This window comes from Eleutherodactylus coqui, chromosome 1, assembly GCF_035609145.1.
Source record: "Eleutherodactylus coqui strain aEleCoq1 chromosome 1, aEleCoq1.hap1, whole genome shotgun sequence".
NCBI classification, from domain to species: Eukaryota; Metazoa; Chordata; class Amphibia; order Anura; family Eleutherodactylidae; genus Eleutherodactylus; species Eleutherodactylus coqui.
The window spans coordinates 323,851,398-323,864,691 of NC_089837.1; the positions used below are offsets into that span (position 1 = coordinate 323,851,398).

Sequence of the window (13,294 nt, forward strand, 5' to 3'; positions counted from 1 at the left end):
CTAGCGAATACCTGTTGATGCCTTACCAGTCATAAAATAGTATTAGAAAATATGCTGAAAAAATATGCACAATATGTAAAAATCATTTAGAAGGTACAGCTGATGGTTAAAGGGAAACCGTCATATTGAACACGCAGTTCAATCTGTCAGCAACATGGTATAGACCAGGATGAACTGAGTATATTGATACAGTTGCAAGAAAAAGTCTGATTATCTAAGCCACAATTATAGACAAAGACAATCTAACTAAACTAATAACACACAACCAGTTGTGCCACTGAGTAAACTGAGTAAACATCCTCAGTGCAAAGTAGGAAAGTCAACCCTTGAATTTAAAAAATCCCCTTTGGCAGCAATTGCAACCCCCAGCTACAAGTAACATTTGAACAATATTGATGAGGAATTTTAAATCTTTCTATCCTGCAAATATTTCAGTTCATCAATATTTCTGGGGTGCTTTGTGCGTAACACATTATGCCACAGCATATCACTAGGTTTAAGGACTAGTTGGCTATTTCAAAACACAAAATCCTTTTTAACTATCCTTTAGTTGATTTACGGTAAATGCAGACTGCCGGGTCGGATTCCGACTGCGAGATTCTTGCAGCGGGATGTGACCCATGCCCCTGCAGTGACCCCCGGCTTACCTGTCTGGAGTCTTCGCAGTGCTCTACGGATGTGGCGGCTGGCGCACAGCCACACATGCGCAGTGTAGAGCACGGCACACCAGCAATGATGCTTCGAGGCTCACACTGAAATACAACATGGTGTGATTTTCTTATCACGCGAGCTTTCCGCGATCACAATCGCGACTGTCTGTATAGGATTGCATAAACCAATGCAATCCTATGGCAGCGTGCAACGGCAGAAATTCCACGTGAAATCTTGCCACAGAATTTCCACCCATGTGCATTCAGCCTTACTTGTGTGCTTTGTGCTATTGTCTTGTTGCATAACTTAACATCTTTTCAGCTTGAGGTTATGAACTGGTGTTTTTATACATCTATATATATAAAATTGAATGTATGTCTGTATGCGTGCGTGTCTGTCTGTCTGTCTGTCTGTCCTTTATGCGCTACTACACCATTCATCCGATCGCTATGAAACTTTGGGAAGTTGTTGAGTACACTCCTGGGAAGATTATAGGCATAGTACAACTATCCTACGATAAATGGCGCGCGCGCGTCGTCGAAAGTTACGCCCCCCCACGTAGATCGTTTGATTTCCATCACTGGATGTCTGACAGTTAAAGCTGCATTGTGATGTCATTAAGGCTCTATTATGACACGTACAGAGCCACGTAGATCTTTCGATTTCCATCATTGCCACTAATGTGTGTGTGTGTGTGTGTGTATATGTATATGTATGTACACACATATATATATATATATCCCGATGTCGTAGAAACATGAAATTTGGCACGAGCATTGATTATGTCATAAATAGGAAAAGGTAATGGGTCCCAACTCGATTATTCAATTCTATGCGCAAAAGAATTAGCGTCCAAATTTTACGTACAGAATCTAATTTTCTCGCTTCCCAATGTCATAAAAACTCGAAATTTGGCATGAGTATATATATAAAATTGTATGTATGCGTGTGTGCGTGTCTGTCTGTGTGTGTGTTTGTCCTTTATGCGCTACTACACCATTCATCTAATCGCCATGAAACTTTGGGAAGTTTTTGAGTACACTCCTGGGAAGATTATAGGCATAGTACAACTATCCTACGATAAATGGCGCGCGTGCGAGCGTCGTCGACAGTTACGCCCCCCCACGTAGATCGTTCGATTTCCATCACTGCCACTAATTCTCTCACTTCCCAATGTCGTAGAAACATGAAATTCGGCACGAGCATTGATTATGTCATAAATAGGAAAAGTTAATGGGTCCCAACTCGATTATTCAATTGTAAGCGCCAAAGAATTAGCGTCCAAATTTTACGTACGGAATCTAATTTTCTCGCTTCCCAATGTCATAGAAACGTGAAATTTGGCACGGGCATTGAATATGTCATAAATAGCAAACGCTAATCAGTCCCAACTCGATTATTCAATTCTATGCGCAAAAGAATTAGCGTCCAAATTTTACGTACGGAATCGAATTCTCTCGCTTCCCAATGTAATAGAAACGTGAAATTTGGCAGGAGCATTGAATATGTCATAAATAGGAAAAGCTAATGTGTCCCAACTCCATTATTCAATTCTATGCGCCAAAGAATTAGCGTCCAAATTTTACATACGGAATCTAATTTTCTCGCTTCCCAATGTCATACAAACTTAAAATTTGGCGCGAGCATTGATTATGTCATAAATAGGAAAAGCTAATGGCTCCCAACTCGATTATTCAATTCTATGCACAAAAGAATTAGCGTCCAAATTTTACGTACGGAATGTAATTTTCTCACTTTCCGGTGTCATATAAACTTGAAATTTGGCACGAGCATTGAATATGTCACAAATAGGAAACGCTAATGGGTCCCAACTCGATTATTTAATTCTAGGCGCAAAAGAATTGGCGTCCAAATTTTACGTACGGAATCTAATTTTCTCGCTTCCCAATGTCATAGAAACTTGAAATTTGGCACGAGCATTCATTATGTCATAAATAGGAAAAGTTAATGGGAAGTTGTTGAGTACACTCCTGGGAAGATTTCTGGCATAGTACATCTATCCTACGATAGGTGGCGCGCGCGAGCATCATCGACAGTTATGCCCCCCCAGACAAAGATTGTTTGATTTCCATCTCAAGCACAAAAGCAAAAGGCATTAGGAGCAACGGGATGCGTGTTCAACTACAAAATGATGCATCCGCCGAACGTATCACAAGACAATTCCTGGATATTGAGAATGCTGAGGTAAAATGAAAGCTGTGCTGTGATTGGTTGTTATATATTATACTGCTGAGGTAAAATGAAAGCTGTGCTGTGATTGGTTGCTATATATTATACCGCTGAGGTAAAATGAATGCTGCGCTGTGATTCGTTGCTATTTTTTATATTGCTGAGGCAGAATAAAAGTTGCGCTGTGATTGGTTGTTATTTCTCTTACTGCTGACGTAACATGAAAGCTGCGCTGTGATTGGTTGTTATCTAAATATATTAAAAAAAAAGTATGTCTGTCTGTCTGTCTTCGCCAATGATAGCACCACAGAGAGAGATACTGAGCTGCGGACCCCTGATCAACTATTAATGACTTCAATACTCAGGTCATCAATACTCAAAGTCCTAGACACCCCTTTAATGTAATCAGAAAATATGATCATGACAATCAGGATTCTAACGGAGGTAGAAGGTTCCAAAGGGAACTTGGTTAATGAGTTTAGTTTACCCAGGTTAATGTCCTAAGAAGGGACTAAAGCTCCATTTACGCGCAAAGATGATCGCTCAAAATTCATTCAAAAGATAGGATGATTGACAGTTTGAGCAATTCTTTTGCATAAGCTGCTAATGGGCACTAATGCCCATTAGTAGCTTAATAGCTTCATTTGCATGTAAATGAGCCTCCCTGCGCTGTATGCAGATAACAGCAGGTGATCTGCTATCCACATACAGCACCTTTGTTCTGCCGTGGGACTGCAGCTCAATACAATCTTATCAGCGCTCCCATGGAGAAACACAGTATGCACTCCCTGCTATCAGCTCTCCGTTCGAACGATGGATTTTAAGCTGAACTAAAAATCAGCGTTCGGCTGGAAAGCAAACGACTAGGATTGACATTCAGACAGTTTAGGGAACTAGTTGTTAGAATTTCTTTGAAAGCTTGGAGATTAATGTAAGGTATAGAGGATCTAAAAAATACATTTTTACCATATTGTAGTGTAAATATTAGCAGTAATTTTTCTTCATTCCTGAGGATGTTTTTACACAGGATGACCTGTAGGGCGCAGATGCCTAACAGGTCCATCCCATTGAATTGCTCCTGTGCATTTACCTAAGCTAGAAATCATCTTTTGAGAGAATTCTTTATCAGTTAGGATTTTCCTCTCAAGTTCCATAACCTTGAGAGAAAACTGGAAACCTAGGAATACAGAACTAGTGCCCCTTTAACACGAGCCGATTCTTATTTTAACAAGCAAGTGATGTTACCGCTAATTTGTGTGCAGTTGTTCGCTTTTATGCAGAATGTTCAGACAGGCAGATCATAGTTGAGAATTGTTCTCTTCTCGTTTAGTGCTTCACATTCTGGGCTTAGTCACACGGATGCTTCGGCACCCGTACACGGGCGCCGATGCGCCCGTGTGACTGAGCCCTTACTGCAGGAAGAAGACGGCCGTACTTCAAGACGGACAACTCCCCCGCAGCTCCGAAGAAAAAACACATGACCGGCAAGGAAGCCGGTCTCATGTTCTTTCCTCTCGCGCTGCAGAGGGACGTCCGTCCTGAAGTGCGGCTGTCTTCCACCTGCAGTAACACGGGCGCCGATGCGCCCGTGTGACTAAGCCCTCTATGTGAAACCCTAATCGGGAGTGTTTAGGCGTAACGAGAAGTGAGCGAACTGCTGCTGATTTTCATGCAGGCTGAAACTGAGCAGCAAACAAAAAGTGCATGATGGCTCACATTTAGAGGTAACTATTGTTGCGCACTTTCGTTCATTTGAACACATTTTGAGAGACAATTGTCACCTGTAAGTGGGCCCTATGTCTTGGGACAAGGGGTCCAATACCGCCAAAACCATTTAGGATTTTCTCACTAATTTAACTCCCAGCCATTAAAAGAAAAGTCTCTTGGGCTAAAAGGGTGTAAATACTGTATTGCAACCATTGCCCATTTTTCACTGTCCTGAATGCTTTTAAGCCAAACAGATTTATCTTAACGTTGCCTCCAAAGACACAATTTCTTAATGCCTCACCTAATAGACTAAGTCCTTATGCACACGAGCGTATATACGCAGCTAATGTAGCTGTATCAAAAATTGCGACCATGTGAAGCATTTGATTCCAATGTATTCATTCACATGAGCGTTTTTTGTGGGGTGTAAAGAAATCGCACCGTCAATGATAGAACATCGGCGACCATTTTCGGTTGACAATTTTTTACGGTGTGTGAAAAGATAAGTCATGCTCTATCTTTTGCTGAGATATGCTGGAGGCTCCCATAGACTCCAACGCTGGGAAAAGAACACAGCTGGCTCAATTTAAGCATTATAAGTAATTCCCAGGATTTCTGCCAACCGGGGGATTTCCACGCAGCAGCATATATTTTCAGTGAAACGCAGCAGACAGCCATGTGGATGGATGAGAAACCGCTAACTTAGCTTGGGACTCGATTGAGGCTATTCTTCATTCATGTGATTTGTAACCGCAATTGACCGAGCGCAAAAAAGCATACACTTGTGTAAGTGAGCCCTAAGCAGCACTGCACTAAAGGATTCAGATTAGAACCACTAATTACTGCTTCAAAATTAAGGCCTCAGTCAGACAAGCGCTTTTTTTGCGCAGTATAGGTGTGTGTGTGTGTGTGGGGGGGGGGAACCTTGCAGGGACTAGCAGGAGTTTACAGCGGGACATTTAAATTGTGATTCTGGGCAGCATGTCTTAAATGTCCTGCTGTAAGCAGCATGAATCTTCCTGCTCCCATAGGAGTCAATGGAAACTCCCGTACAGCACGCACCAAAGATAGGACAGATCCTATGTTTTGTCGCACCAAGGAGCTACATGTAACCTGCAGCATGTCCTATCTTTCTTAGGTGCGCACCGTTTCGGGGGAGGAGGCTGTAAGAGCCAGGAGCAGTGCTCGGAGCTCCCGCAACCCCTCTGCCTCCTCTCCACCCCCTCTCCGCCCCTCTGTACTATTTGCAATGAGAGGAGGCGGGACTGGGGTGGGGCTAAGTTCCGGGAATTAGCTCCACCCCAGTCCCGCCTCTCCTTATTGAAAATAGTGCAGGGGCTGGAGAGGAGGCAGAGAGGGGGCGGGAGCTCAGAGCACTGCTCCTGGCTCTTCCAGTCTCCTCCCCCTGCAGAGAGGGACGCCGTATATTGGCTGGCGTGAATACGCGGCCGATATACGGTTGTCTGAATGCACCCTTCAAAATCCATAATTTTTATTTTTCCACTGAAGTGGTCATATGAGGGCTTGTTTTTTTGAGGGTAGGGAGAAATACACATCAATTCTGCCATTGTTTTTTTTACAGCGTTAATCATGCAGCATGGACCTGATCACATTTTTTTCTGCAGGTTGCTACAATTACAATACCAAGATATGTTTTTAAGGTTTTTCCAAGTCTGTACAATAAACATTTTTTTTGGAAAATATATATATTTTTTTGCTTTGCTGCATTCGCAGTCTCATAACTTTTTTATTTTTCTGTGCATGTAGCTTCCTTTTTACTTGATGAGCTGTAGTTTTTATTGTCACAATTTGGGGTGCTCACTTTTATTGCATTTTTTTGGAAAGTTAACTATACCAAAAAAAGCATTTTTGCCCCTTTTCTTCATAAAGGATTTGCTCTGAGGGCTAAAAAGTGTGTTCAATTTATTGTACAAGCTGTTATGATGATACCAAACGTGTTTTTTTTAAATTTTATACAAGAGGGAAAAGAATATTTTTTTAAATATGTTTTATGTTCTTGTATGTTGGACTGCACATGACATCATGTGTGAAATACATTGTCATACGCAGTACAATTGTGGCAATTGGCCCTGTCACCAGCAGCTTGACAGAGGAAAAATGCTGCCTGGCTCACGCAGCATTTTACGCTTATGGCCCTTTAAGCCTGGCCACAAAATTTAGCACCAGTCTTCTTATGAGACAGAACTTGCAATAATTTAATGGCTTGTACTATATGTTACAATACCTCTGTATTGCAACATATAATATCTTTGCATGTTGCCGATTAAGCCCTGCCAGAGGCATCGAAGCATGGCAGCCCTGGGTGCTTTCATAAGAGCCATGCTTACCCATTGGCGTGTCTCATGAGGGGAAAAGGGGAGCCAGGATGGGCCACCCTCCCGATTAGCTGCCAACAGAAGAAAAAAGTATAAGGCCTCCTTCCCACGAGCGTGACGGGCTCCGCAGCGTAATATTCCGCTGTGAAGCCCGTCACGGCGCCCCCCAGAGCCCCTATACTTACCTGCGGGAGATAGCGTGAAATCGCTTCCCCGCCCACCGCCGCGCGTCACCGCCCGTCACCGCCCACCGCCCTCGCGTCACCAGCCGTGTCACGTGCACGGCTGGCCGAGTCACGTGACGCGGCCGGACCGCGTCATTTGACGTCATATGACGCTCGGCGGTGGGCGGGAAAGCGTTTTTTCACGCTATCTCCCGCTGGTTACAGCGGGAGATAGCGTGAACGGACGGCTTCCATTGACTGCAATGGAAGCCGTCAGTGCGTACAGCCCGTCCTCACCCGCAGAAAATAGAGCATGCTGCGGGTGAGGACGGGAGAAATCGCGGTGCGTAATTCCGCGGTGGAATTACGCATCGTGAGCATTGTGCTATTAGGTTCAATAGAACCTAATAGCTGCGGGCAACGCAGCGGATTTTCGCCGCGAATTACGCGGCGGAAATCCGTTCGTGGGAAGGAGGCCTAATAGAAAGTTTTGTTGTGTATTTTGGACTCAGTTCTGGTTTTGGCTTACAAATACAAATGCAGAATACTGTCCAAATCCTACTGTCTGAATATGGCCTTGTACTGAATCTTTTCCCACAAAACTATATATCAATCTTCTTAATGCCTCCTACTCTATAATATATTGCATGTTTAATGTGACAATCTCCCTCTAACATACTCTCACAGTATCTGCGCTGCATGTATGAACAGCAAATAACATTGCATAAATAATATAGTGCAAAATAATCACCATTCCAAGTGTGTTGTCTCTCCCCTTAATAACTCCTTTATTTCCTCTCTGCATTTTTCTTGATATTCAGGATGAGAGGCCAAGTTAAACAAGATCCAGGAGAGTCCACTGGCTGTGGTGTCATGCCCTTAATGGAGAGAACACAAGACATATTTATGGTGGAGGGTTGTTGCTCAACAATGTCAGGTTTGTGTATAAACTGGGATAAATCAACTTGATGCCATTGTGGGACGCTGGATTGCCTCCTATATATTGCAATCTAGTGGAATGCTTCAAGCATTTCGGCATTTATATACGTGGACCATGGAAAAATAGCCTGGCTTCCTTTTATAGGTACTTAAGGCCCTTTTACACGGAACGATTATACTTCAAATGAGCGAAAATCATTCGGTGTAAAAGCAGGTAACAATTTTTTAATGATTATTTCAAAAATTTCCATGTCGCTATCTGTATAAAATTTTTTTTTCTGAAATCTTGCAGTTTTCACACTAGCCATTACGCCTCAGAATAGGCTGACACTTACTGTTCTGTTGAAGGAAAGTTTAATCAGTCATCTCATTATTACCACAGGTAGAATTACACTTAACGGTAACACATATATATAGTATTTATAACATAGGATCCACCATTCATAATAGTAGATGTCAGAGCCCACCTCCTGCCCCTCCCTGCACAACGTCCTCTGCTTATATCATATAGAATGCCTGGAACACTCTTCCATAGAGGTCAATGGGTCATCTCCAATCTAGTGTTTCCTATGGTCCATGTGGCTGCTATAAAGCATATCTATGACTGCAGTTCAGGCAAGATGGCTGCCCCCATAATCATTCAATGCAATAACTGTGATTGGTTCATCGAGTACTGCAGTGACTGGCTGAGCCGCGGCGCTCGAGAACCAATCAAAGCCAGCGCTTCCTGGAGGTAAGGATTTTGAACCTCCAAACCAGGAAGCGTTGGCTGAAAACTATAGATAAGTGTGCCGGAGCTTCAGAAGAAGACGTGCGGTGGAGCAGACAAGCCTGTTAGGAGTCTTTTTTTTAATGCAGCTAGGGATTATTTTACGGCTCAAACAGTAGGACTTCCTGATGTAAAAGTTGCATCCCACTGCATGAAAACCGCGTTTTCGCGTGATGTATTGCAACACAAAGGAAGGCTCCATAGGGAAACATGGGCTACAAAACATAGCCACAATTTTTTTTCTCTCAATGTAACAGCCTGCAAAACATGGCTACTGTGAAGGAACCCATTGGAAAGCATGGGCTTCACATACGTGCGATTTGTAGCACTGACGCATCGTGAGAAAATCGCGTGATTTTGTCGCCCCTGTGTGAAAGCGGCCTAATAGTATAAGCCCCATATAAATAATACTCAAATAAGTATATTAAGTTCGGCCTGGACTGCAGACATACCTTCAAACATGAATGTGTCCACTTCATCTTTTATTTCCTCATCAGATAGTGAGTGGCCATGTTCATCCTGGGTCAAAAGATTATTAAAGTATTTTTAGAAAATGTAGCAGTAAATTCCTTGTGAAATATATTACAAATAAGGCAAGACAGAGAATGTGTTAACATCACGTGGGGTGGAGATTATCTACAACCACAAAGAGAGACAACAGGAGGATGAACAAGGAGCACTTGACTCATCGAATTGGGTATGTTGAGTAAAAAGGGTCCTCCTGCTGCCTATAAACAATTGCCATCTTAAAATACCTTCCACTTACATACATATTATGTATGCTTGGATATGAATACTAATCCCATCAGATCAGTCATGAAAATGATACATGGTAGATCAAACTCATGTCCACGAGAGGACTTCTAAGATTGCATGGTAAAATCCTTTTGCTCTAACATATGTGTATTCCAACTACTGTACAAAGTACTGTTTTACACCCACACGTATGAACTTTTCACTGAGGCAGTTAACGCCTACATGACTATTCAACTAAGACCCTTCACAGTTATCTATATATATAAAATTGAATGTATGTCTGCGTGTCTGTCTGTCTGTTTGTCCTTTATGCGCTACTACACCATTCATCCGATCGCCATGAAACTTTGTGAAGTTGTTAAGTACACTCCTGGGAAGATTATAGGCATAGTACAATTATGCTATGATAAATGGCGCGTGTGCGAGCGTCGTCGACAGTTACGCCCCCCCACGTAGATCGTTTGATTTCCATCATTGCCACTAATTCTCTCACTTCGCGATGTCGTAGAAACATAAAATTTGGCACGAGCACTGATTATTTCATAAATAGGAAAAGTTAATGGGTCCCAACTCGATTATTCAATTCTATGCACCAAAGTATTAGCGTCCAAATTTTACGTACGGAATCTAATTTTCTCGCTTCCCAATGTCATAGAAACTTGAAATTTGGCACGAGCATTGATTATGTCATAAATAGGAAAAGCTAATGGGTCCCAACTCGATTATTCAATTCTAAGCGCCAAAGAATTAGCGTCCAAATTTTACGTACAGAATCTAATTTTCTCACTTCCCAATGTCATAGAAACTTGAAATTTGGCACGAGCATTGATTATGTCATAAATAGGAAAAGCTAATGGGTCCCAACTTGATTGTTCAATTCTATGCGCAAAAGATTTAGCGTCCAAATTTTACGTACGGAATGTAATTTTCTCACATAGAAACTTGAAAATTATAAAGCTGAGGTAACATGTAAGCAGCGCTGCGATTGGTTGTTATATATTATACCACTGAGGTAACATGAAAGCTGCGCTGTGATTGGTTGTTATCTAGATATACGAATGAATGTATGTCTGTCTGTCTTCACAGCAACGCGCGACGGGTAAGCTAGTAGACAATAAAAATGTAAAACTTTATTAAGCTTGATTAAATTAATTACTGGGCCAACAAAAGCACAGAAACAGAAAAAGAGACCCCAAGCATATATCCCTCACAGCTCACTATATTGATTGGAGACGGATAGATCACTATTCGTATAAGGATATTGCTTGTATCAGCTTGCCTCGTGCAGATTTTGTTGTGGCAACCCAAAGTCAATGGAGACTTTAGACTGGATTTATCCAGACAGACAGGGTTGGTGTCTGATGTCCACAGCAACTGAAAAATGAAGCAAGTCAGATAAATAGTAAAATTCCTTCTGATCCAAAAACTGCCAGTAAGGCTCCATGTCCATGGGCGTTGCAGTATCCCGCGGCGAAGCTCCGTCGTGGAAGACGCCGCCGAATCAGGATGAAGTTGGTGATATCTATAAAAACTAAGCTCAGCTGGCCTATCAAGATACAAAACTATAATGCAGGTAGAGGTCAGTTCATAGAGGATCAACAAATCTAACAGTCCAGATTAATTTTGGACTAAGAGGGAAAACCAAGCTTTTAGACTGTGCAGTAACACCCGTAGCTCGCCTCTCCTACTTATGTTCTACTAGGACTTCCAGCTGTTTACCTGAAGAATTGATCAGACATAAGATTAGACGCATCTATTACCTAGGACAATAGAAGTACAATAGGGGTTTATTGGTATCCTTCTTTCTTTAGGGCTAGGGTGGTTCCTGATGAACTACTTGATACCGTAGGGAAATGCATCGAACCTAACCCTAATAACATATAGAGTATACTAAAGAGTTTGAAGTTAGCCTTGAGTGGATATCTCTCTTCGTCATCTTAACCTATTAAGTCCTGATATGTATAGTTAGCAGATCTGATTGATACTGCAACAGCACTGTGACAACCACACAAATACCAGTATTAGCCATCCCACCTGAGCGGCCACTTCACCCCGGGTGGTACTAGGCACTTTTTGTCTTTGTTTCTAGTTCCAAGTGTGTGTATGTGTTAGGTTCCTGTCCCCCTCACCCAGGGAGGATCACGGGATCCTGTTGGTGCCCTGCATTTTTAATCTTTGGTATTAATAAAGAATTAAATTTTAATTAGTGTCTACACTGTGAAAGGGCGTAACGGAAATACGTAGATTCTTCTGCCTCAGTGAAACCTAAAGTATTTTTGAGGAGTGTAACTTTAAAAATATTGATTTGAAGGTAACAAAGCAACTCTTCACAGAGGCAGAATCAGTCCAGTATAATTTCAAGAAGCTAACTGAATGGACCTGAAAACTATTAATACTAAAATATAACTTTTATTGCTATCAGTTAAAAAATGAAGGACAAACGAATACATATATTTAAAGAATAAAGAAGATAAGAGTGATCTAGACCGGGCCACTTTAGTAAATAGATAAGGACCAGTTAGGTCAGGCGACAAAGGTCAGCTTAACCTATTTATTCGCTTAGTCCTATAGTGACCTGATGTCGTAGGTATTTCGACAATTATGGCACAGGAGTCATCCCAATTACAGTGGATGACAAAGAAAGCCTGAGCGGTTAGTTCAGGCCTACGCATTTCCCCCACAACGTGGGTTCCTCAGGGGCATTCAAAAGGAGATAGTTCCAGTAAAATAAGCTGGATAGTAGCTTATGTACCCTGATCCAGGTAATATCAGTCAATTAGGAAAATTGTCTCCTTATCTTATTCTGATAGAACCTTGATCAACTAGGTCCAGAATAAGATCTATTAAGATCTATAAGATGTAGAAATAGATCTTTTACCCTATATCTATCAGGATGCGGTTACTAGTTCCTAAGTAGGGTTGTGCCATTTAAATAGAAATAGAATAGTCCCTTAACTGATGTATAGAGAGCTTGATGTCTGTCTAGCTAATCTATAGTAAAACTGCGCCAAAGCTTACATATGTACTAATCTAGTAAGCCTAATCTTGATATCTAATGATAGTATTTCAGTGGCGTAGTATCGATTCAAAATCAAACAAACTGCACCACTAGGGCTGTCATGCCGCCATTCTTTTTATTTATTTTTGTTTCATTTTGAATCGATACTACGCCGCTGAAATACTATCATGGCGCAGTTTTACTATAGATTAGCTAGACAGACATCAAGCTCTCTATACATCAGTTAAGGGACTAGCTATTCTATTTCTATTTAAACGGCACAATCCTAGTTAGGAACTAGTAACCGCATCCTGATAGATATAGGCTGCGGGTTGGACAGCCTGCATTGACTGCATACAGCCGCTTATGGCGGTGAAATTGTAGCTACTCATGCAGTCAGTCATGTGCAGTACACCTGTTTTTCTTGTTTATATTTTCCGTGCCGCCACCTAGTGATGATGCGCAGAGGCATAACTTGAAGCTCCCAGGCCCCGATGCAAAACTTGTAACAGGGCCCCCAACTATAATGCTTTATTTGTAGTACTGGGTTACCTATATAGAGAAGAGAGGCCTTATGGGCCCCCTAAGGCTCCTGGGCCCGGGTGCAACCGAAACCCCTGCATCCTCTATAGTTACGCCCCTGATGATGCATATATCCACAGATGGAGAACAATAGGCTCTATGCTGTGCTCAATTTTCCACTCACTGATTACACAATTCTGACACGCTAATGTGAGCGAAACTGTGCAAGGAAGTGTAATTGATTGCCTGTGAGCTACCGTGT

General features: G+C 42.0%; 1 protein-coding gene across 3 annotated transcripts in view; it reads right to left on the reverse strand.

The window, feature by feature from the left end:
• Window positions 1-13,294, reverse strand: part of LOC136575386 (ultra-long-chain fatty acid omega-hydroxylase-like) — a 257,782-nt gene that overhangs the window by 11,233 nt on the left and 233,255 nt on the right. For all 3 annotated transcript variants that reach the window (XM_066575081.1, XM_066575083.1, XM_066575082.1), the window contains exons 8-9: window positions 9,209-9,275; window positions 7,800-7,926 (exon numbers count right to left, since the gene is read on the reverse strand). In XM_066575081.1, the coding sequence (XP_066431178.1) occupies window positions 7,800-7,926; window positions 9,209-9,275 (194 nt within the window). The remainder of the gene's footprint in view (window positions 1-7,799; window positions 7,927-9,208; window positions 9,276-13,294) is intronic.